The sequence below is a fragment of the Xiphophorus couchianus genome, chromosome 9 (assembly GCF_001444195.1).
Source record: "Xiphophorus couchianus chromosome 9, X_couchianus-1.0, whole genome shotgun sequence".
Lineage (NCBI taxonomy): Eukaryota > Metazoa > Chordata > Actinopteri > Cyprinodontiformes > Poeciliidae > Xiphophorus > Xiphophorus couchianus.
In genome coordinates this window covers 18839652-18861249 of record NC_040236.1, presented here as the reverse complement: position 1 = coordinate 18861249, position 21598 = coordinate 18839652, and the positions used below count along the sequence as shown (strand labels likewise).

The window sequence follows — 21598 nt, the reverse complement described above, 5'->3', positions numbered from 1 at the left end:
AGCGTTAGCGCTTTCGTAACCGTCCTGTGCGGGCTTCCGTAGTGCCGCCTCCTCTCCTAATGTATTTCCTGTGTTGTGACCTTTGTTTACTGTCTGTCTCTTCGCTTCAGCCAGAGAGAGAGAGGGGGGGAAACCAGACGTCGCTCGCAGTGGAAACGTCGCTCCTATCTCGTTCCTCATTTTGCAGGTTTTCTGTCGCTGCGGCGCTTTGGTCGACATGAACTCCGCCACCTCGGGAGGCTTCGGGTGTTTTAGCAGCGGGGCAGGTTTCTCAGCTCAGTGGCAACAACAAGTAAGCTAGCTGCTAGGTCCGGTCTTATCGCTCGTCCTACTTTCACTGCTGTCCCTCCGCTCCGCTCAGCTCTGTGTCAGAACAGGCAGGTGAAAAAGAAACTGAAAAGCTCTGATACAGACAGAAAACAAGCGAAGCTGCATTTCTCCTAGTTCTTTCTGACGCCAGCCCTCTGCTGCTTTCAAGCTACAACTATCCTCTTTATTTTCTCTATTACGCTATGGCTATGGCTTCTCTGTTTTTAAACACGGTAGGTTGTAATTTTCTTTTATTTTTTGCCAGTATGTTTTTTCCCCCCCTTCATTTGGAAAATCAACAGATAAACAAAAACACTTCTGCATTGGTTTCCAGGATGACGCCTCCCCGGCGGCTCTGACAGACCTGTGCCTCACCTATGTGAGCCAGAACCTGGAGTGTTTCTGCGTGAAGCTGCCTGACGGCTCCTTGTGCTTCAGGGAGGCTGTGCTCTTCCCTCAGGAGCTGGCAGACCAGCTTCTGGCCAAGATGGCCACTGAAGGTGAGCCTAACCTATATGGATAAGGGGATGCATGCTGTGGGAATCTGGGAGAGGCAGGTCAGCGAGAATTTGATGATTCTTAATAAACTGAGTGGATGCAAAAAGCCTAAAGGCACTCATTTCCATCTCAGTGTAGAAATGTTTCATTGCTGTGAAGAAATAATGTTCCCCTACACATGCTTTTTTTTTTTATTTGCATCTACTGATTTCAATGTTTTTCATTTATTGTTTACTTTCCTTATGGCTTTATTTTGTTTAATTAAGTTAACTTTTAAATCATTTCTCATTCGTCAACACTCTCTTGTCCGTCAACATTTGCGCATTTTACCCCTGTTACAGTTATGAACTTGTGCAGAATCAAAGTGAAGATGAAGAATTATAAGTCTGTTTTGAGAGTATCATCTCAGAGCAGCATCAGAGCCAGGGACCTAAAAAGGCTCAACAATCTGATTAAAAAAAAAAGAAAGTCTGGGTCAGTTCTGGGGATGACCGTGGGACCTATGGAGAAGAATCTTACATAAAATCAAGAAAATTATGGATAACCCTGACCATCCTCTTCATGAGATTGTCATAGAAAAACAGGGTCTTCAGTCAGAGGTTTCTTCAAATTTGCTACAACACACACCGCTACAGCATCTACAACTCCTTGAAGAAACTTGAATAATTTGAGTTACAACATTTAATTTCCTACAGGAAAGTGTTTTTGAAATGGAAAAGAATACATAGTCCTCAACATTTTTACAAATCTACATCTAAAAGAAACAGTCAATACTTCTAGCTGCAGTTACAGCTACCAGCTTTGCATGTCAAATAGATGTAAGTAAGACCTTAAATACATTTTCTTCCCTTTACTTGTCTTCATCCAAATATATGTTGAACACTGACCAGCTGCTCTGCACCTGCCACAACAATGTTTCACACATTTCGCATAGTATTTTGCATGCAAGTTAGAAAGGTGAATTTTTCTCTCATTTGACATCTTCCACATGCTTGGAGTGTTTCTGCTGCTGCTCCAGAGTCAAAACAGGCCTCTTGGCTGCTTCTCTTTTTACGGCTGTGCTTTGGCATGTTTTTGGTTCTGGGATGTTCCCGTCTGCTGTGCTTCTTGGTCTTCATGATGCTGTTTGTTCACTGATGTTCTCTAACAAGGCTCATGGACTCATGTTTATAGTTATATACAGGTGTACTCTATTTTATAATTAGCTGACTTTTGAAGTCAATTGGTGTGGTTGAATTTTACCGTTTGCTATATACAGTTTTGTTTTTTGTTTTTTTAAGAAATTTAAAAGCAATGTATGATTTTTACTTTCATTTCACACTTGTGTGATACTTTGTGTTAATTCATCAGATAAGAAACCCACTTCACAGGGAGACTTCAGCTAAAATACACACCTTTTATGTCATTTGAGATTTAATTAATTTGAAAAAAATATATAATACACTGACTGCCACAGATTATTGTATTTTACTAAATCTTTTGGTCATGTTAACAGGCTTCTGAATTGAAACACAAGGTTTTGTCGTGTTTAAATATTGGCTCCGACATTTCACTGTTACCTCCTCATGTCAGGTGTATCTGTTCCTCAAATAAAAAACAATGAAATGTTGACATGTTGAGAAATTGTGACGGATGATGCTTCATTCCCCTCCAGGTCTCCTGAATGACAGCACCGTAGGGGTGTTCAGGAACTGTCAGTATCTGCGGCTGAGACGAGCCTGCATCCGCACGGCCCGGATCTCTGCCGAGGCGTTCCAGAAAGCCCTCTGCCCGCACAGACTGCTGGAGCTGGACGCCGCAAGGGTCAACGCGGACCTCACCATTCCTGACATCCTGCAGGGATTGGCTACCAACAAATACTGTCAGGTAAAATAAACTGGGAGGTGTCACCTGCTAAGAACTCCATTCGTTGTACAACTTGAAGTCAGTCTGAATTTTTCTTTTTTTCTCTCTCCATGCAGGAGTCTCTCCAGCGGTTAATCTTGACCGGACTCACCATGGCTTCTCTGGAGGAACCGAGCTGGTACCGTTTCAGCGCCCTGCGCGGCCTGCGCTCTCTGTCTCTAGCCAACGTGGAGTTCTACGACTCCGGCCTTGTCGACGTCTGCTCCCTGCCTCGACTGGAGAGCCTGGATCTCTCCAACACGTCGGTGACCAACCTGAGCCCGCTGCTGGGCCTGAAGGAGCGCCTCCGCTCGCTAACGCTGCACCAGCTGAAGAGGCTGGAGATGAGCACGGCTCAGCTGCTCGGAGTCATAGGCCAGCTGAATGTGCTGCAGGTTGGTAGCCATCATTCTGGTGTTGCTAGGAAATGCACATTTACGGCAGCAGAGCGAGAACTCATGCTTGTGCTCAATGCAGCACCTGGACATCAGCGACGATAAGCAGTTTACCTCCGACGTGGCCTGTCAGCTGCTGGCACAGCGGGGGATCCTTCCTGCTCTCGTTTCCCTGGACGTCTCAGGCAGGAAACAGGTGCGTTTTCTTCATCAGGGCTGTTTCTTTTTCTTGTTTTTCTTAACAAGAAAAAGAAACACAAAACTTTTACAAACAATTGAGTTTTTAAAAAACACGCAGTCATCTATTAGAAAACGATTAACAGTGAAGAATACAAGGATGGGAGGAGTGGGGGAGGGAGTGGAGACGATTAATCGCGATGAATCGGTTATTGAAATAATAGTCAACTAATTTAGTAATCAATTAATCATTAACTGGAGTACACAGACTAAAGAAAAAAGTAATTTGCTAAAAATACATACATTTTGCATTTGAGACAAAAATAAATAAGCTTTGTCTGTAGAGACGTTTGACCCAGAACTCCTGAAATGGAAAAGTTTCAGCTTCACACAGTTAAAATTCTGGAAAAGAAATAAAACAATCTCCTATTAAGCACCTTTTGCTATCCAGTTATTAATTAGTTAATCAATACAACAGTATAATAGATCAGTCCTATGCTGAATTGATAAGTCGAGCAGAAAAAGCTGAGTTTTCACATGTTGATGTTAAAAGTATTTTTAACCTGCAGGTGCATCCTTTGTTACAAATGATCAATGATTCACAAAAGAAATGCTGTTGTATTTGACGCAAAACACATATTTGCTTTGTTATTTTAAAAAAGCATCTTTTAATGTATTTTATAGTATGAAAAAGGTTTAAGCAGATAAATGGAAAATCTGCAGAATGTGCCAATTATTATTATTTCTTTTTTTCAGATTATTCTTTAGAATATTCGATAGATCAATGGATTACTAAAGTATAATCGATTACTAAAAGTGTATATGTTCTGTCTTCATTTGTTGCAGGTGTCCGATAAAGCCGTCAGGGCGTTTGTCGAAGAGAGGCCCGGGATGACCTTTGTGGGCCTTTTGGCCACAGACGCCGGCTTTTCCGACTTCCTCTCCGGAGAAGGAAATCTTAAGGTAGGAGCAGGCACACAAGGATTAACGTGGAAACAAAGTGGAGGATTTTGGGTCTGCTGAGGCTTTTTCTGCATGGTAACAGGTAACAGGAGAAGCCAACGAGACTCAGATCTGCGAGGCGTTGCGGCGATACAGCGAGAGGGAGGGATTCGTCAGGGAAGCTCTGTTTCATCTGTTCAGCCTGACTCACGTCATGGAGAAACCGCGGCCTGACATTCTAAAGGTAAATAGTTCCCTCAAAATAATGCGGAAGGAAAAAAAAAAACAATTTTGCCATGGTTGACAAACAACAAAACATGGGATCTGTTGTTTCTAAGCAACCTTCAGACAGTTTCCCTTTAAATTTTGCCTTTGACTTTCTGTGCAGCTTGTAGTTTTGGGCATGAAGAATCACCCGGCCACTCTAAACGTCCAGCTGGCCGCCAGCGCGTGTGTGTTCAACTTGACAAAGCAGGACCTGGCAGCAGGGATGCCGGTCCGGCTGTTGAGTACCGTCACCCAGCTCCTCCTGGAGGCCATGAGGACGTTCCCCAACCACCAACAGGTAAAACGTCAGGAGTCCTTCATTGCTGCTCCGTCATAAAGTGCACATGTGCTTGAGTAATCTTCTACATGAGTCTGTGTGGATGCTTGCTATCATTCTTTACCCCATTTCTCTTTTTCTGCAACAAAAGCAGTGAAGTTGAAAGGTGCTTTTATCTGTCTAATGCTTGCTACATTTTATATTTTCACTGAACTTGGAGTGATTTTTAAAACTGCTAAGGATCAGCAAAGAGTTGCCACCCTTTTAGCACCAAATGTAATTTACACGAAACGCAGCAGAAGTCAAAACACAACTGTGAGGGTTTTGCATAAACCAGCCAGAGAGACATTGATGAAAATTCAAAATATAATCTTAATTTATTAACAAAAAGAATCCAAAAATGATAAATTGGGCCCAAACTGAGGTCAACATAACAAAGTACAACTCAGGTGGTAACAGAACAAACTCAAGCACAAACTGACCTAACAAACAACACATGAGGGGAACTTAAATAGTGGCTGATCAGACCATTAACACACACTAGGGGGTAATTAAACACACAAAAATCTAACAAATATTGGTCAGAATATTACTAAATCTATAAATGAAATAAATATCAGAATTTAACTAACTTTCCAAAAGAAGAAACATTAAATAAATGGTAAAATTAAACTAAAGACCAAATTTCCCCCTCCCCTGGTGAACAAATGGAACGGCCCGCTGAGGAAGTTTGACAACCATATATGGACACCAATCAGCTGGAGCTCATCTCTGATTTTCAGCCACAGGTCCAGAGGAAACTGGTAACTCAAAAGAAAAATAATTAATTTGTTGTGTTTAACAAAATATACAAAGAACTGACACATAAAGTTAACTAAATGGGTGCACAACAAATAGTTAACTAAAGAGTCAGACTAATGAAAACAAATTTAAAGATAAAAATCTAAACTACTCACTAATCAATATATAAAGTAATATTATGGGAAAACAAAAAACCATTACCAACAGTGTCTGCTTGTGACAGTCGGGACAGCTGTCACAGCAACCAACAAAAAGCCCAGAGAAAGTCCAGGGCAGGGCTGCATTTAGAAGAATCTGGAGCCAGTTTTGGTTCCCTATCCATTAAAAATGTATTTTACACATGAAAATTACAGTACACTGATTGGTAGACCAGCACATTGGTGGGTACAAATCAATGCATTGTTGGTTTAAAACGTCTGGTAGGCTGCTACATGCTAAAGGATGTTCTATAATTACATTATCTTCACATTCTGTTGATTTAATGACCTATATTGTTTATAAAAAATCACCAATATAAAAACACCTCTCTTGATGTAGGTCTATGAGTTTTGTAAGACCCAAACATGTCAGTTTGTAATATTGTTTATTATTGTATGCCTTTTGCATACTTAGATATTTTCTTAACAATAAGGTTTTATTTTAGTATGTTTTTTGTAGAAAAGGGCCACCTAAAGGACGTAATTGAAAATATATGAAAAGTGCTGTTTCACTTAGTCCAGAAAGAAAATTGAATGTGGTCTGGTTAATTGAGCTCTACACAGTTTTTGACCGTCAAATGTGGAATGCTGCGCAAGATTAAAAAATCCTTATGTAATGTCTGCTCAAAGAAAAGCCCTGAAGAAAAGTAAAGTTCGTCATTCGTCAGACTTTGTGTGGACTAGTAAGTGCTTCTTTAATGCACAAGAGCATATCGTTGGACAGAAACGCGTCAGCTGAGAGCTAAGCTAATGAACATCAACAAAAGAAAGAAAACCTTAGCTTGTTGAACAATATAGTGGCTTTACACCAAAACAAACAAACCAAAGCACTACAAGTTTGCTTGCAAAATATGTATCCATAAAAAAAAAATCTTTGGGTCCCCGAAACACTTGGGTAAGCAGTTTTTAAAATCTAGCCCCAGTCGTAGACAATAATTTTCAGTATGGTAGAAGATGGGGTCCATTAACTTCACTTTCATACATTTCTTAAACTGATTGTGGGAGGTGACAGGTGGAAATATAACAATTAAAGTTGAAACATTTTTGCCAGATTTATTGTCTTTATTCTCCCAGTTTGGGATATATTGTTGGTTTCAGAACAACTCGGCGTGATTGTAAGGAGCATTTTTGCTGCTCTTTTTATGGAACAAAATTTGACACGGCAAAACTCTTTGCTTGTACAATGTAAGCTTTTCTGATCACACACTCAGCAGGAGCATAAGCGACCCCTCTGGGACTCACAGAGCAGAGGAATTCTTTGCCACTGTGCTTTCCTGAGCAGAAAATGATTATATGAGAGCCTCATTTATCAGCAGCTATCTTAAATGATTATATCAATACCTCATACATCAACAAGTATCCGAATAATAATTAGAAAACGATCCGCGGCGGATACAGAGAGAGGTTAGATCATCACTTATTTAGTCCAACCAATCATTGTGTTGAACATGTACGCACTGAACGATCAAAGCTCTGTTTTCGGGAATTTGTGTGCGCCTTAGCGACGTGCAGGGAGTGGAACAGAGAGCGAGACCTCGTGGGACTAAAACCGTCGTTCTGAATAAATTGGCGACAGAGAGAAGTAGCTTTGTGATCTGTTCTCACATGACCAAATATCCAGAACCAGGTCTAACATGCAGATTTGAGCTGATCTGAACTGTTGGTGCTTTACTTTAACAAGAGTGTTGATTGGCACGACTTCAGTTTCCACCGTCGGTGTCAAATTTGAGATTTTATGTAAGTGATGGGAACGTGTAGCAGTTTTCTCTAGGCCAGCTGTGTGGCAGTGTGCAGGTGGGGTAGCGATGCCATACTCTGCTCCAGACAGTTGTATAAACCTCTGGGACGTATTACCTTATTTATACAAGGAAATATTTGTTTATTTGCATATTTAAATGCATTTCTAATATTGTACAAATAGGCTTAAGTGGTTAAATTTTTCTTTTTTTATCCGATTAATTGTCAGAATAATCGATTGAAATGTCGATCACTAAAATAATTGCTAGTTCCGGCTGTATAATGTACATCAGACATCACTTGCCTGAATTTGTAGCAGTAATAGTTGTCACCTTTGTGGTTCTGTCCCGGAAAACGCCAGAATATGGAAAAACTAACCGGTGTGAATCTGAAACTTTAAATGCAAACATGTGTTGTGACATCTTAAAATTTGAATGGAGGAACTTTCAACAATCAGAATTTTTAGCTTCCCTTTTCTTGTTCTGTTTTAATCTTTCACAACCAAATTTATGGGTCTAAGTGGAACTTTTTTGGCAACAACATGAAGATGTGTTTTGTTTTTTTTACGGGTTCTGAAATGTCTGTTTTGCTTTCTCTTTTTGCAGCTGCAGAAAAACTGCCTGCTGTCTCTGTGCAGCGATCGCATCTTACAAGAAGTTCCGTTCAACAGGTGAGAAACAGATCTTCGCACCGTCTCTAAATAATTCACATCCCACTATTTAACATCGTCGGGCAAAGTCTGGATTGTGAGTCGTCGTGCCTTTGTTCACAAGGTTCGAAGCAGCCAAACTGGTGATGCAGTGGCTCTGCAACCACGAAGATCAGAACATGCAGAGGATGGCTGTGGCTATCATCTCCATACTGGCTGCTAAGGTACACGTTGACTGGCTCACAGTCTTTTCTGCATTCCAGATCTTTTTCACGGTCGTGTTTGATCTTTGCAGCTGTCCACCGAACAGACCGCCCAGCTGGGAGCCGAGCTGTTCATCGTGAAGGTACGACTCCTCTCACGTCTGGAAAAATAATCACAAGTTTACCATAAAAGTCGACAACTTTAGACTAAATACACGCTCTCTCCCCGGCTTGCAGCAACTGCTGCACATTGTGCGTCAGAAGGCAAACCAGAACGTCGTGGATGCGACGCTGAAATTTACGCTGAGCGCGCTCTGGAACCTCACAGATGAATCGCCAACGACTTGCCGCCATTTTATTGAGAACCAAGGCTTGGATCTGTTCATTAAAGTGCTGGAGGTACACAGAAGCCTTAAAAATAAGACTCTGCATGCTGATTCCTACAGGAGTTAATCATCATTAGCAGCACATAGCACATTTGCATATCACTGTAAGGCATTGTGACTCACTTTTATTTTCCATCCTTCCCCTCCTCCATCGCTGCAGTCTTTCCCCAATGAATCTTCCATCCAGCAGAAGGTGCTAGGTCTTCTGGTATGTTTACTGACCTTTTCCTGCCCTTCCGAAAAAAACTCTAGTTTGCTTGACCGGCCAACTTAAGGGCCTCGACATTCCTTTTTCGCCCTCTGCCATGCAGAACAACATAGCAGAAGTCAGGGAACTGCACGGGGAGCTGATGGTGCAGAGCTTTCTGGACCACATCAGCGCTCTGCTGCACAGCCCCGAGGTGGAGGTCAGCTACTTCGCCGCCGGGATCCTCGCACACCTGACATCACGAGGCGAGGAGGCCTGGTCGCTCAGCCCGGCTCTGCGGAGCTCGCTGCTCGAGCAGCTGGTAGGAGTTCAGCAGAACCTCTTCAAAGTGATGGATGTAAAACATACGAAGCACCGTGGTCATTTACGTGTCCGCCTTTTCTAGCATGCTGTCATTATGAAGTGGCCCCCTCCGGAGTGTGAAATGGTGGCCTACAGGTAAGCTGCAGATGTGGAGATTTTATACAGCGCATGCTTGAAAACTTTTAAATTCGTCTATCTGAAATTAATTCCTTAAAATATTGTAAATTCATTTTTTAAAAATTAAGTTTACCTTAGATACGTTAATCACAGGTAATGTTTTGTCATGGCAGGACTATTTACTCTCATATATTCTATGTAGTTTGTTTGTTTTTTGAAACTTTTCTATCAGGCAAACATTTGAGTCGCACTCCGAAACTTCATTACGTTTTGTGATTTGAGGTGGTTGAGGCTACCGCTAACTAGTTGCTAACAAAACCTTCATAGCTTCTTAGCATCAATCATTGGTAAATGTTAATTATCACCAGTTGACCCAACGACATTCGTCTTTGTCATTGGACAACTTATGTTGCTAACCTGTTTGATGCTATGTGCTCTATGGGCAAAAACGCCTGACAGTGCCATATGAAATATGACATTTTCTTTTGTACATTTCTGTCATGAAACAGGTCTTAAATTTCATTCATAATGGTCTTAAAAATTTATTAAATCTGAGTTGGTGAAACCTGCAGAGACCCTGACCTTCCATCCGTCATAATAAAAAGTAGACATTATTGCTACTGTGGTTGTTTAGTAAATCTTTACAGCTTGTGAAAAAAGTTTAAAGTGAACTTGTCCTTCTCTTGTTCCTCAGGTCTTTTAACCCGTTCTTTCCCCTGCTGGAGTGTTTTCACACACCTGGCGTCCAGCTGTGGGCAGCCTGGGCCATGCAGCATGTGTGCAGCAAAAATGGTGAGACTCGGGACACTTTTAAATAGCGTTTCTTACACATCTGTTTTTTCTGCGCTGATGTACTGTATCGTAAACAGTCTGTCTTTTTCAGTGCTCAATACATGCACACATTATGTACATTTGTAGAAAAGTCATCAGACTCAGTTGTACGTCCTTTGGATCGCGAGTCCAATACTTTTATTTCTAATAAGTGGATAGTATTTTCTGTTTTAGTCTTATGCAGTATATTATTATTATTGTTATTTTTAACACTTTAAGAAATTTTAAACTTCATGTTGCCGTTGCACCTTAATTTCCCTTCGTAAGACAATTAAGGTGGCTCCTGTGCTATTCAGATAAAAGTAAAGGTATTGGTAATCCTTGACTTTTGGGGGATATGTGAGTTTTTGTCAAGATTTGTAAGTTCAAAGACGTTTTTTATGCGTTCTGCCTAAATAGATTGGCTAAAAGTTGGCTTACGCAGACCCCAAACTCAGGCTGGAAACAAATACCTGCCACACTTTTCAGATTTTTATCAGGTGAATATTTTGAAAACCCAGCATCCATTTCTTCACACCACCCCGCTCACCTCTCCGATGCTCCGTTGCCACTTTCCTGCAGCGTCTCGCTACTGCAGCATGCTGTTGGAGGAGGGCGGCTTGGACCAGCTCGAGCTCGTTCACACGCACCCGCAGACGCACAAAGACGTGAAACTGCTGGCCGAAAGCATCCTGGAGAACCTGCAGCGACATAGAGCGCGCACCGGCCAGCCCGCGCACACAAGTCATCGTCCGCCCGCGCAGTAACGCCACACAGGTGAAGAAAACTCAAAAAAAAAAAAAAAGACTTACAGCTTCAAAGACGTCTCATGATCTCACGTCTTCCCTTTCAGAAAACGGTGAGCCCTGATGAAGAAGAGGAGCCGGAACGCGGTCTCGTCACGGAAAAGGGAGTCGTGTGAGAGCGCATGCGTGGGCGATTGTGACGCCTGTCGCTCACGCAAACGCTCTCGGATGCTTCTGAAGAAAACAGGAGCAAAAGACAGAGAAAACGCAAACGTTTGCACACTCTAAACCTTATTTATTTCCTTTGTGTTCATTTCAAGACAGAAATATTTTGAGCCCAGCGATGGAGAAAATTGAAATCTTGATAAGCTGGGTTTTGTATTTGTGCTCGCTCTCGTTCGCCCGAGCACTTGGATGTTTCTCACGCCAGAAAACGCTGAGGTGTGTGGAACCCCAAACCGACTGACTAAGCGGTAGGGGGGAGCTTTCGATGGCTCCAGCTGTGTTGCCAACTTCTTTATTGTCTGAAATGGGGGGTAAACTTTAAATATATGCATGACACTGCTAAGAGCTCAAGCATGCTGGTGTGAATGCTCGTACTATTGGTTTTAATAAACGCCTGCACGCTTGATTGTAGCGGAGCTCCGAGCACTAAAATCATGCCTCTGCAGCGCCCGCTTTGTCTCCCTGCTAAAGGGGAACTTGATACGGATGTGCTCGGAGGGTCAAAATGTTCCCCAAAATTACTGAGAATTTCTAGTACATTGATATTTTCTATACTGGTTTTGAAACAAATCAGTTCCAAAACTCAGAAGCAGATTTTATTGGAATATTTAGCCCATTATGTCTGTTGTTTTGTGCAAGTATATTCTTCTGGACACAAATGCTAGTAATGACCTGGGCAGAGTAGGTGTCATCTGTTTTCTCCTTGGGAAACGTGTGTGTGTATGTATGTTTACGTTTTGCTCCGCTTCCCAACGTGCATTTTCTATATAGTGTATTATATAATGAGGCCAAAATAGTTCTCTGCCAAGGACGATTTCAGTTTTTGCATGCAGTTCTATTCAAATATTTTTATTTTTTTTCACCCCTAACATAAATAGGAATCGTGTTGAAGAGAAAAACTGCTGACTGTGATGCCACACCGTGTTGGATGCCTCTGCTGTCCTCAGATGCCTCTGCTGTCCGTACAGATGCTTGTTTTGTCCATACAGCTTTAAATCTGAAACACTTTTTAATTGTAGAGGACATATCACAGGACCACACAGAGTTGAGGTTCAGCATTGTGGGAGGGGCCATTTGCAGCAGCTTATTTTAAAATCTCTCAAACAAAATACCTTGCTAATACCTTATTCAATACTATTTGAACTTATAAAAATGTTTTTCCATTACAGCTTATTAATGAGCAGAGTGACATACTGATTTCATACCACGTCCAATTTTTTTTTAGATAGTTATGCATACCTTCCCTTCTTCAACAATGTACTACTTTGTTGCTTTGTGTTGGTCCATCACACAGAATTTAAATAAAATAGTTTGAGGTTTGTGGCTAACTGAATGAAAAATATTTGCTGCAAATGCAGTTTTTGTTCTCACTTAATTTATTAGTAGTTTGGAATCACTGCTTTGATATAAACATTTTTTTATACCCAAATGTATTTCTTTTAAATGCTTAACCAGACTTTGAATAATACGAGTTAATTGCATGTCCAGACTACATAGGAACCCTGAGGCCAGAGGCTGCCACTATAATTATTCACTAATTAGTTTCTCACCTTGCATTTTCTATGCAAGTCACATCAACCTCTGTTTTACAAACTGCGGTTAAAAACCGTGATGCCATAAAGGACAGGTCAGTTTGCATACATAACCAGGTGAACTATGACAGCAGGTCCAGAAACCAAAAAATATATATATATGTATATACTAGTCAGCAAAGCTTACCTACTGTACACCGCCTCATCTGCTCAGTGAGTTATGGCCTTATGGTTTTGTTAAATCTGTCATGTCACGTTTGTTATGCATCCAACTGGGACTGGATTATGAGTTTTAGTAAGGATTTCTGTCTCTTTCGTTGAATTTGGCTGTTTCGTCCATTGCTTGAACATTGCTCAGATTTAAAGCCAGTTTTAGTTTTCTTACAATTTATTTCAACTAGAAAAGGAAAGGGGTAAAAAAAAATAAAAAATACCGTATGTATGCCAAGACTGTGCCACACTGCTGCTCAGTCATATTTTCAAGTATGAAAATAAAGAATGTATGTTGCCATATAAACTGGTTTGCTTTTTTTTTTTTAGTCCACTCAAAAGATCATGAGCTATAAGATATAACACAATAAAAACATGGCCTGTGATATCAGTTTTCATAAAACTTAGGTACAGACTATCAGGAAAGCAGATCAAGAATATTTCTGACCAATGCCAATTAGTAGTTTTGAACATTTTCATTTATTTTATTTTTCTAAACACATAAAAAGAGCTATTGGTTCCTCAATAGAGGAGATATTTTTGCACAAAATAAAATATCTCCAACTAATCAAAACATATGCTTCTGCTGTTACAAAAATAAAGTTAAATTATCTACTTATGATCGATAACGACGATAGATTTGATCAACAGAACCCACCCACTCATATCCTACAATATTTCCTTCTGAACTTTGGGTCAACTAAGTAAAAAATAATTTTGCAGCCATCACTGACCAAGAACTTTAAAAGCTTCGTTGGATTTGGGGGGGGGGGAAATAATTATTTTGCAAACAGTGTTTTATAAATATCTTTCTTCAACTTTATGTTGGTATGCCGGTGGAGCGCTTTCATTCCCCAGTATAACGTGGCGGTCTCTTCTCGATGAATGCCGCCATGCCTTCCTGTCGGTCCCGTGTGGGAATGACCTGAGAAAGAAGAGACGCCACGAGAGGATTTGATCGATTTCAAGTGAAGGCAGTAAAGCTCTTCCTAACAAGTATGTCACATGGGAAGACAAAACCATTGGAATTGTCCACTTCTTTACATTAAAACAATGATTCGGAAACATCGCCGGAAAACTTACCCTGGCGTAACACAGTCTCTCTATCGCCATTGCTGACCCAATGTCAACCTGCGGGAAACGGATTGCAGTCACTCCTTGTTTTGATATAAAGACATTGCAAGAAGCAGATTATGAAGATGAATCCCTCGTGCATCACCTCAACGCCTCTATTTATTGCTTCTTTGGCCATCCGCACAGCAAAAGGAGCCTGGTGATCACAAAGGAAACAATGTTGGGTTTTACCATTTTTTAAATAGATGTATTTAAAACTAGACACAAAACCTTTTCAGTTTTTTTAATCAAACAAAGAACAAATTAAGGGGTCAGGAAAAGAACAAAAATATCACACGTACATTACTTCATATCCATGGCTTTCTCAATCAGGTCACAGTTTTGCAGAATGGAGTGTTATCAAGGCTCCATTTACTTCCTGAACTGTTTATGAAATACATTTCTGGTCACATTCTTAAAAGATTTAAAAGGATTAAAGATGTATATTTTTTATTACAATAGCGTCATCTTCCACTTACATAAAGTTTCATAAGTTTTATATTAAAAGAAATTGATTTGGATTATTTATTTCCCTTTTCATTTTGCCTAATTTTGTTATTTTGTAATCATTATTTAAATTATTCTCATTTTGGTCCTTTAAATAAAATACCAACATTTCCACATAACTTTATATATTATCCATCTGATAAGGTTATTTTTAAAATATTAAATGACTGATGTTTTGTTTTTACTTGAGTAGTCTTTTTACCAAATAGCTTTTTTTACTCGAGTAAATTTTCAGACAGCTATTTTTAAAATATGTTGAGGACCTTTTTTATGTACTCTACCCACCACTGGTCCATATTTATATCCCACTCTGGTCCTTCAGAACATTCAGATGATAAGACTGGACGGCCATGTTAGAATAATTATGTTTTGTTATTCTTACACAAGTAGTTACCAGCTTGTTTTGCATCTAAAGGTTTAGTATTCACACCCCAGCGAGGAGAAATTTGTTAAACCGTGTGAAAGACAAAACTTGCTTTTTCCCTAAACCTTGAAGCTGCAGCTGCTTATCTTGGGTTACTCCTTAAACTGCTTGTGTGTAGAATGTAGTTCTTCCTTGTTTCAGAATAGCCATTCTTTGATTTATCCCTCTCCCACATTTCACTCTCGACTCCCTTCTTTCTCCTGCTTAATAAAAGGACAGGCTTTGCTGAAGGGAGTCAGAACGCATGGTAAACACCTTGGAGGAGTGGTTTGCTATGTTTTCTCCTTCTGCAGAAGCTTGGTTGAAAACTCATGTCTGTGGTTCTCGTTTTATGTAGGTTTGAGAAATACCTATCAGGCCACCACTTATTAATTTGCAGCTAAAAATAGACAAACTGTGATCTAACCTGGGGTAGTATCTCTCTGGCCAGGGTCAGAGCCTCTTTGTAAGCAGCATCTCCGCTCTGGTTCTGTTCTACGGCTCTGTTTACAAGCCCCAACTTGAGAGCGGCCTGCCCTCCCACACGCCTACCTGAAAACACACAGAGACGGACAACCGCACTGCTCCATCAGACCCTCTGAATCTGCTCAGACGTCTGCAATTCTGTCTCACCACCACCTGTGAATATGAGCTCCTTGGCCAGAGTGACGCCGACCATCCGTGGCAGCCGCTGACTGCCCCCTGCAGAAAAACCCCGTCAAGGTGAACTTCTCGCAGCTCCTTCGTAAAACAAAATCTGTGCGGCTCGGGGTGATTTCTGTGAGCTCTGGTGGACTTACCCGCTCCCGGGAGGAGCCCTCGTGTTGTCTCAATCAGACCCATCTGGGCAGAAGTTGCTGAAAGACACGCACGCAAAACAGAGGACGGGTGAAGGTCAACGTCTGAGTGATGCCTCTGTCAGAGCGTCAGACCCAAACACCTGCTCACCTCGCTCAGCCGTACTCAACCAATCACTGAAGTGCCACATCTAATATAACCTATCGCACGGTGATGTATGTACATGCGCAGCTGGGCAGATGGCTATCATTAGAGCCACGGCTCCACGCCAGGTCATTAAAACACCTGAGACATTAAAAGGAATAGAAAACTTAACCCCTTTACTGCCTGAATTATTTGCTGCTATGTAAAGAAATAGATTGTAGATATAATATAGAGATATTTAGTGGGGAGAAAATCAGTTAAACCTTGACCACTAGATGGCGACAAAAGCTTCCAATATCACCTTTGGATAGTGTGGAATTTGCATCATCAGGCATTAGTTAGATAAATTAAGACTGGATAATATATGCTGGGAATTCACAATAAACTATCCGATGACCAAAAGTTATTGACTTAATTTCCTCCTAATCTCTAACATAGGCATTAGAACCCTAACTTCCCATCTGTTAAACTTGCATTTTCCATAGGTAAATGTTTTTAGATTCATATTACAAAGAGTTTCACTAACTTTCCCCACCCAAAAAAACTTCTTGTATCCAGAAAATGTTATAGTACTGTATACCAGCTTAATTTTGTCATCAGACTGAACAATTATTTACTGTAACATGGCTGAAATCTGCTTTTAAAAAAAAGCCCCAGTGTGGTTAACATTTAGCCTTCCTGCTCCATGACGATTTATCCTTGTTTCTTCAGTCAGTTTGGTAAGATACTGAAAACAGGCAAGTACCTCACATATCCCCGCCACTGTAAAAAGAAAACCCAAGCTATTCTGTTATTGCCGTTCACTGTTGATTTTTAGGAATCTTGTTCATTCTCGTTTTCTGCACACATGGATAATTTTTCAAATGGAAACATTTGTGCTGCGCTCTCACTTGGATAGTTTCCAAGGTCCTTTAAATTCCTCAGTGAAAAGGGAAGATAAACATGTTTGGTTTTTTTTGTTTTTTTTACAGCAGATCAGCGTTGGTACTGACAGGCACCTATGGTTCCTTGCAAGTATTTGCCCCACTTCAAATTTTCCACCTATTGCCATGTTTAAGCTACAAACTCCAATGTATTATATAACACAGAGAGGTGCATAAATATTTAGAGCAAGAAAAATGACAAGACTTTCCAATTTTTTACATAAGAAAAAGTAAGCATAACTCTGATCTTGAAAAGCTGTGCATAAGAATCGATGCTTTGAATTAACCCACATTAGGGTCCAGCACTTCCACTTCACGGTTTTTGTATGCTTTTTTTAATGGGATTTCATATAAAATACCATTAAAATACATTGAGATGGGGCGTGCTGTGGTGGCGTAGGGGTTAGCGCGACCCATGTTTGGAGGCCTTGAGTCCTTGACGCAGCCGTCGCGGGTTCGATTCCCAGACCCGGTGATATTTGCCGCATGTCTTCCCCCCTCTTCTTCCCTGTTTCCTGTCAGCCTACTTTCATATAAGGGACACTAGAGCCCACAAAAGACCCCCTGGAGGGGAGAAAAAAAAAATACATTGAGATTTGGGGTTGTTACCTCACAAAATGTGAATGTTAAAAACAGACGAATACTTTTGCAGGTTATATGCCCACTGAGAATATTTTTTTGTGAGACCTTGGGATGCACCAGTACTTCGCGGTGAGCGCCACTGCTCTGAGCAACACTGATGCAATCTGGGAACTGTCAGTCTAACGCAAAGACTGAAAATGGAAGTTCCTATCCTCCGTCACCCTGTGTAAACTCACCCGCTGACCTTATATGACTGGATTACTGACAGCTGCAAAGAGAACATGACGTCCCCCTTCCAGCTGAATTAGCGTCACCTGACTGAGCAGCCGTGCGCCTTTTTCCAGCCAGGCTTTTGAAAGGTGAGGTCACTCACAGGCAGTGCGCAGGTCGCAGGCCAGCGCGAGCTCCAGTCCACCTCCCAGGGCGACGCCGTCCATCGCTGCGATGGTGGGCGTGGGTAATATCGCTGCCGAGGCAGTAAGACGAGGTGAGGAAAGTTCAAAGCTCCACTCCAAACTCATCATTCAACCCCGTATATTGATTCTCTCACTACCTATTTGAGTCATGAGGGAGCGCAGGCTGTGAACAAACAGATCGGACTCGGAGTTGTCCATCAACGCTCGTTCTTTCAGGTCGGCACCTGTGAACAGAAATTGTTATTGGTTCACAGATTCACTGAGAACTTTCCTGCAGAGTCTGGTCTCCCACCCCTCACCTGCACAGAAGACCCCCGGCACCAAACTCCTGAAGATCACCACACGAGCCGCTGAGTCATGGGACAGAGTGGACACCAGCTCCCTCATCTGCACACAAAAGAGTTCAGGTCTGTGTCTGTACTGCGAGTGTGTGAATGTGTGTGATGTAGACAGGTCTGCTCACCTGTGACACAAACGTGTGACCGAGAGCGTTCCTTGCTCTGTGTCGGCACATCAGCACCTCCACTATTCCTGGGGGGCAAACAAAACAGAAGACGTTAACCCGAATGGTTAATAATGAACGGATTCATTAAACCTGTAGGTGTATAAGCTACTGATTGTCAGCAAAGTTCATCACCCCTTCCCTGCTCTGGCTGTGTGCAGTGGAAGTAGACTAGTCACTTCCTATTTTCTGTGAGTTTGATTTGTTGGAACTGGTGTGAAAATATTGAGCCAGCATGGGATTCCCAAACAGGAAAGCGACAATTATTCCTACAGCCGCTTATTTTATTATATTTGATTTAAACTTTATTAAACATCTGTTGTTTTTTTTGGAACCAGAAATATTTCTAAACAGTTTGTGTGTATTAACTTTTACTCAGCCAGCTGACAGGCAGTGTGCTTTGAAGTTTCCCCAAAGCACACTTGAATTCTCACACATTATACATCTCAAATTTTACATTTGCTGATAAAGAGCAGGCCTCTGAAACAGCTCATTTAGAATAGCTGATTTATAGACTTTAAATTGACCACTAGGGGTTCACTAGTTACCAATAGACCATCTCATATTAAATGTCCAGACAACAAACAATCAACGATGGACCATATTAAAAGATGTCAGCAGTGGTGGGTTTGACCGGAAGTGAAGCCCCCTAAAGGAAGTTCTTCTCAAGGCTCCATTGAACTTTGGCCCGGCTGTGGTTTCAGGTATAGCCGCACAAAGACATAATTTACTCTCTGATTTCCCTTGTGAGACAAACACAACTCTACCTTCTAATAATAATCCAGAAGTGGGTCACCTGTGGGAATGCTGCTGCTTCTTCCTTTATAAGTAACCAAGTAGCTGCGCGGATGCTTGCACTCCATACAAAAGATTTAACTATTAGGAAATAACCCACCAAATGAATAACATGTACCAGCTAACATGACTGCTGTCGAGCTATAATTATGATAATAATAACAATGTGGTTTTTTTTTTTTTTAAATGTGTCCCTACCCTCGTCCTGTCCCTCTAGCCGCTTTAGGTCCACCTCCACGGACACCTCCGCCGCTGTGTGCTGTGAGCGGCTGTCGGCGCGGCTGCAGGCCGCGAGAGAGCGACTTCCCCCGGCTACCAGTCGCGTCCCGTCCCGGTGCAACCCATGGTGTTCAAGTCGTTGCGTTTCCCGCCGTGGCACAGCCAAGCGCCCCAACAGAGAGCACCTCGGTACTGCCAGCCTGTAAAGGACAGATGCCATGTTCAGTTTTAAAAAAAAATATTTGGTCCTAAAAGAAGCGGAGTGAGAGGAACTAGGGAAAAAAGTGTCTGGTCGAGGGCAGCAGGAAGTTTGCTGCAGGTTCCTTCCTGAGGAAGGAGGGACTTGCCTGCTCCTGGACGCAGTCAACAACGACAGCAGCGACAACGCCGAGTGAGCGACGCCTTTTATTCACGGTTATGATCAGTTTAACTTACATTTATATAAATAGACGCATATCGAAATTATTTTAACTATTACTAGTGTGTTCACAGGGTTTTTTTTTCATGCTATACCTGCTAACTTTAATGCATTTTTGAATGTGAGAGACCTACACAAAGTAAAGAAAGTAAATAACGCATGGTTTTCAGAATGTTTACTAAACATGCAGTGGTAGTCACTATACTTTACCTTGATACCCACAAATAAAATGCAGCGCAAACAACAGCCTTCAGAGGTTACTTATTGATAAAATGGCACCCAACTCTGTTTAATCTCAAATAATTCAGCTGTTCCATGAAAGTTTTGCTGGAGAGCATCAGTGATCAAACATTAGTGAACAAGCAGCACCATGAAGACCAAGACGGCGGATAGGTCTACCCAACCAATCATCCAAAAGTTTGAGCACTATCTACAAAGAAACTTGACTCTCACACGTTTGCTGGCATTGGTCATTTTGGACCAAGCAGACACACACATGCAACTGAGCCACAGGTTGCAGCCGGACCTCTAGTTTTGTTGTTGAGGTAAGGTTTTCCATCAGACTGCTTCTGTCTAGTCTGACCATGCATTATTGAGCGCATCTTTTACAAGTTATGCAATCAGTCAGTGACAGAGGCACGTCGTTTGGAAGAGGAGAGAGAGAGAGAGAGAGAGAGAGAGAGAGAGAGCTGGATATCTGCATGCACGTCCACATGATCCGGGCAACCTGACAGAATCTGACCGGTTTTCAATCAGACTCCTTTTCTGTCTGTCACAACGATTTTCGGTGTCGGTTTTTTTTATTGCCGCCTGGCTTTGTTTGCTGCCCCTAATTAACTTTGATGCCGCCGAGTCTGTGTAGTGAATCACACTAATTAGCAATTGTGACGTAAATGAATGCTATGTGAAGAGTGTTCAGAGTGCAGGTGGCTGTGTGTAAAACTGTAGTGAAACTGAAACACCAATGAGGGGTTGCACATGTTCTTATGCTTGCCACACACTAGTCACTGAAATGTGGGAGAGAAAAAGATATATATATATATATATATATACAGTATATACTGTATATATAGTACAGACCAAAAATTTGGACACACCTTCTAATTCAATGGGTTTTCTTTATTTTCATGACTATTTATAAGGCAATAAATCCCACTTATTAACCTGCCAGGGCAGGTTGACCTATGAAGTGAAAACCATTTCAGGTGACTACCTCTTGAAGCTCATCAAGAAAATGCAGAGTGTGTGCAAAGCAGTAATCACAGCAAAAGGTTGATACTTTGAAGAAACTAGAGTATAAGGGGTATTTTCAGTTGTTTTACACGTTTTTGTTTAGTGCATATTTCCACATGTGTTATTCATAGTTTTGATGCCTTCAGTGTGAATCTACAATGTCAATAGTCATGAAAATAAAGGAAACTCATTGAATTAAAAGGTGTGTCCAAACTTTCGGTCTGTACTGTATATTGGAAAAATAATTTAAGAATCAGTCTTTTAAGTTGAAGTTTGAGTAAACTTGTGGGTGGAAATCGCAGCTGGAGACCGGCCTACAGGTTCTGCTGCGTGCGGCCGGCGCTGCGATGCGATACCTGTAGGATTTAGAGCAGAACATGTCGTTCAGATTTGATGTCTGGCATGTTTTCATTCATGTGCACCACGAGACGGAAAGTGACCCTGGCAGCTTGAGAGTGAGGCTGTCTGAGTGACAGACACCGAGCCTGATGGAGTACACTGCAGACGGTTTGTTCCTGGAAAAAAAAAAAAAAAAAGATGCACAAGTTGGACGCCAGAACCGCGCTCTGCTCTGACGCAAACACGTCAAGGTTGCTTAACGTCGCCTTGATTGTCAACAAAGCAGTTGCCTTCACGTCAAATCGAGTTGCACGCTGATTTTAATTTTAGGCT

At 41.5% G+C, this 21598-nt stretch overlaps 3 protein-coding genes across 4 annotated transcripts in view; 2 read left to right on the top strand and 1 right to left on the bottom strand.

The window, feature by feature from the left end:
- Positions 1-42: 42 nt before the first annotated feature.
- On the top strand, positions 43-13642 carry zyg11 (zyg-11 family member, cell cycle regulator). 2 transcript variants are annotated; one of them, XM_028027365.1, is made up of 18 exons: positions 43-292; positions 644-809; positions 2462-2673; positions 2769-3086; positions 3169-3282; positions 4110-4226; positions 4309-4449; positions 4594-4770; positions 8090-8154; positions 8258-8357; positions 8429-8479; positions 8574-8735; positions 8883-8930; positions 9034-9231; positions 9316-9368; positions 10045-10142; positions 10743-10937; positions 11014-13642. In XM_028027365.1, the coding sequence occupies exons 1-17, from the start codon at positions 218-220 to the stop codon at positions 10925-10927; spliced, it is 2280 nt and encodes a 759-aa protein (XP_027883166.1). In that variant the 5' UTR covers positions 43-217; the 3' UTR covers positions 10928-10937; positions 11014-13642. The 2 variants fall into 2 exon arrangements, with proteins under 2 accessions (XP_027883166.1, XP_027883167.1); XM_028027366.1 differs by having other exon boundaries at positions 103-542.
- On the bottom strand, positions 12569-19608 carry echdc2 (enoyl CoA hydratase domain containing 2). Its single transcript, XM_028027367.1, has 11 exons — positions 19255-19608; positions 18223-18290; positions 18059-18146; positions 17897-17983; positions 17717-17809; positions 15697-15753; positions 15536-15598; positions 15324-15448; positions 14093-14143; positions 13957-14004; positions 12569-13798 (listed from the first exon to the last, which is right to left on the bottom strand). The coding sequence occupies exons 1-11, from the start codon at positions 19493-19495 to the stop codon at positions 13721-13723; spliced, it is 999 nt and encodes a 332-aa protein (XP_027883168.1). The 5' UTR covers positions 19496-19608; the 3' UTR covers positions 12569-13720.
- lrrc52 (leucine rich repeat containing 52) overlaps positions 19538-21598 on the top strand; it is a 36981-nt gene continuing 34920 nt past the window's right edge. Inside the window, exon 1 of the transcript XR_003596826.1 lies at positions 19538-19666. The gene's annotated coding sequence lies outside the window, so the exon portion shown is untranslated. The remainder of the gene's footprint in view (positions 19667-21598) is intronic.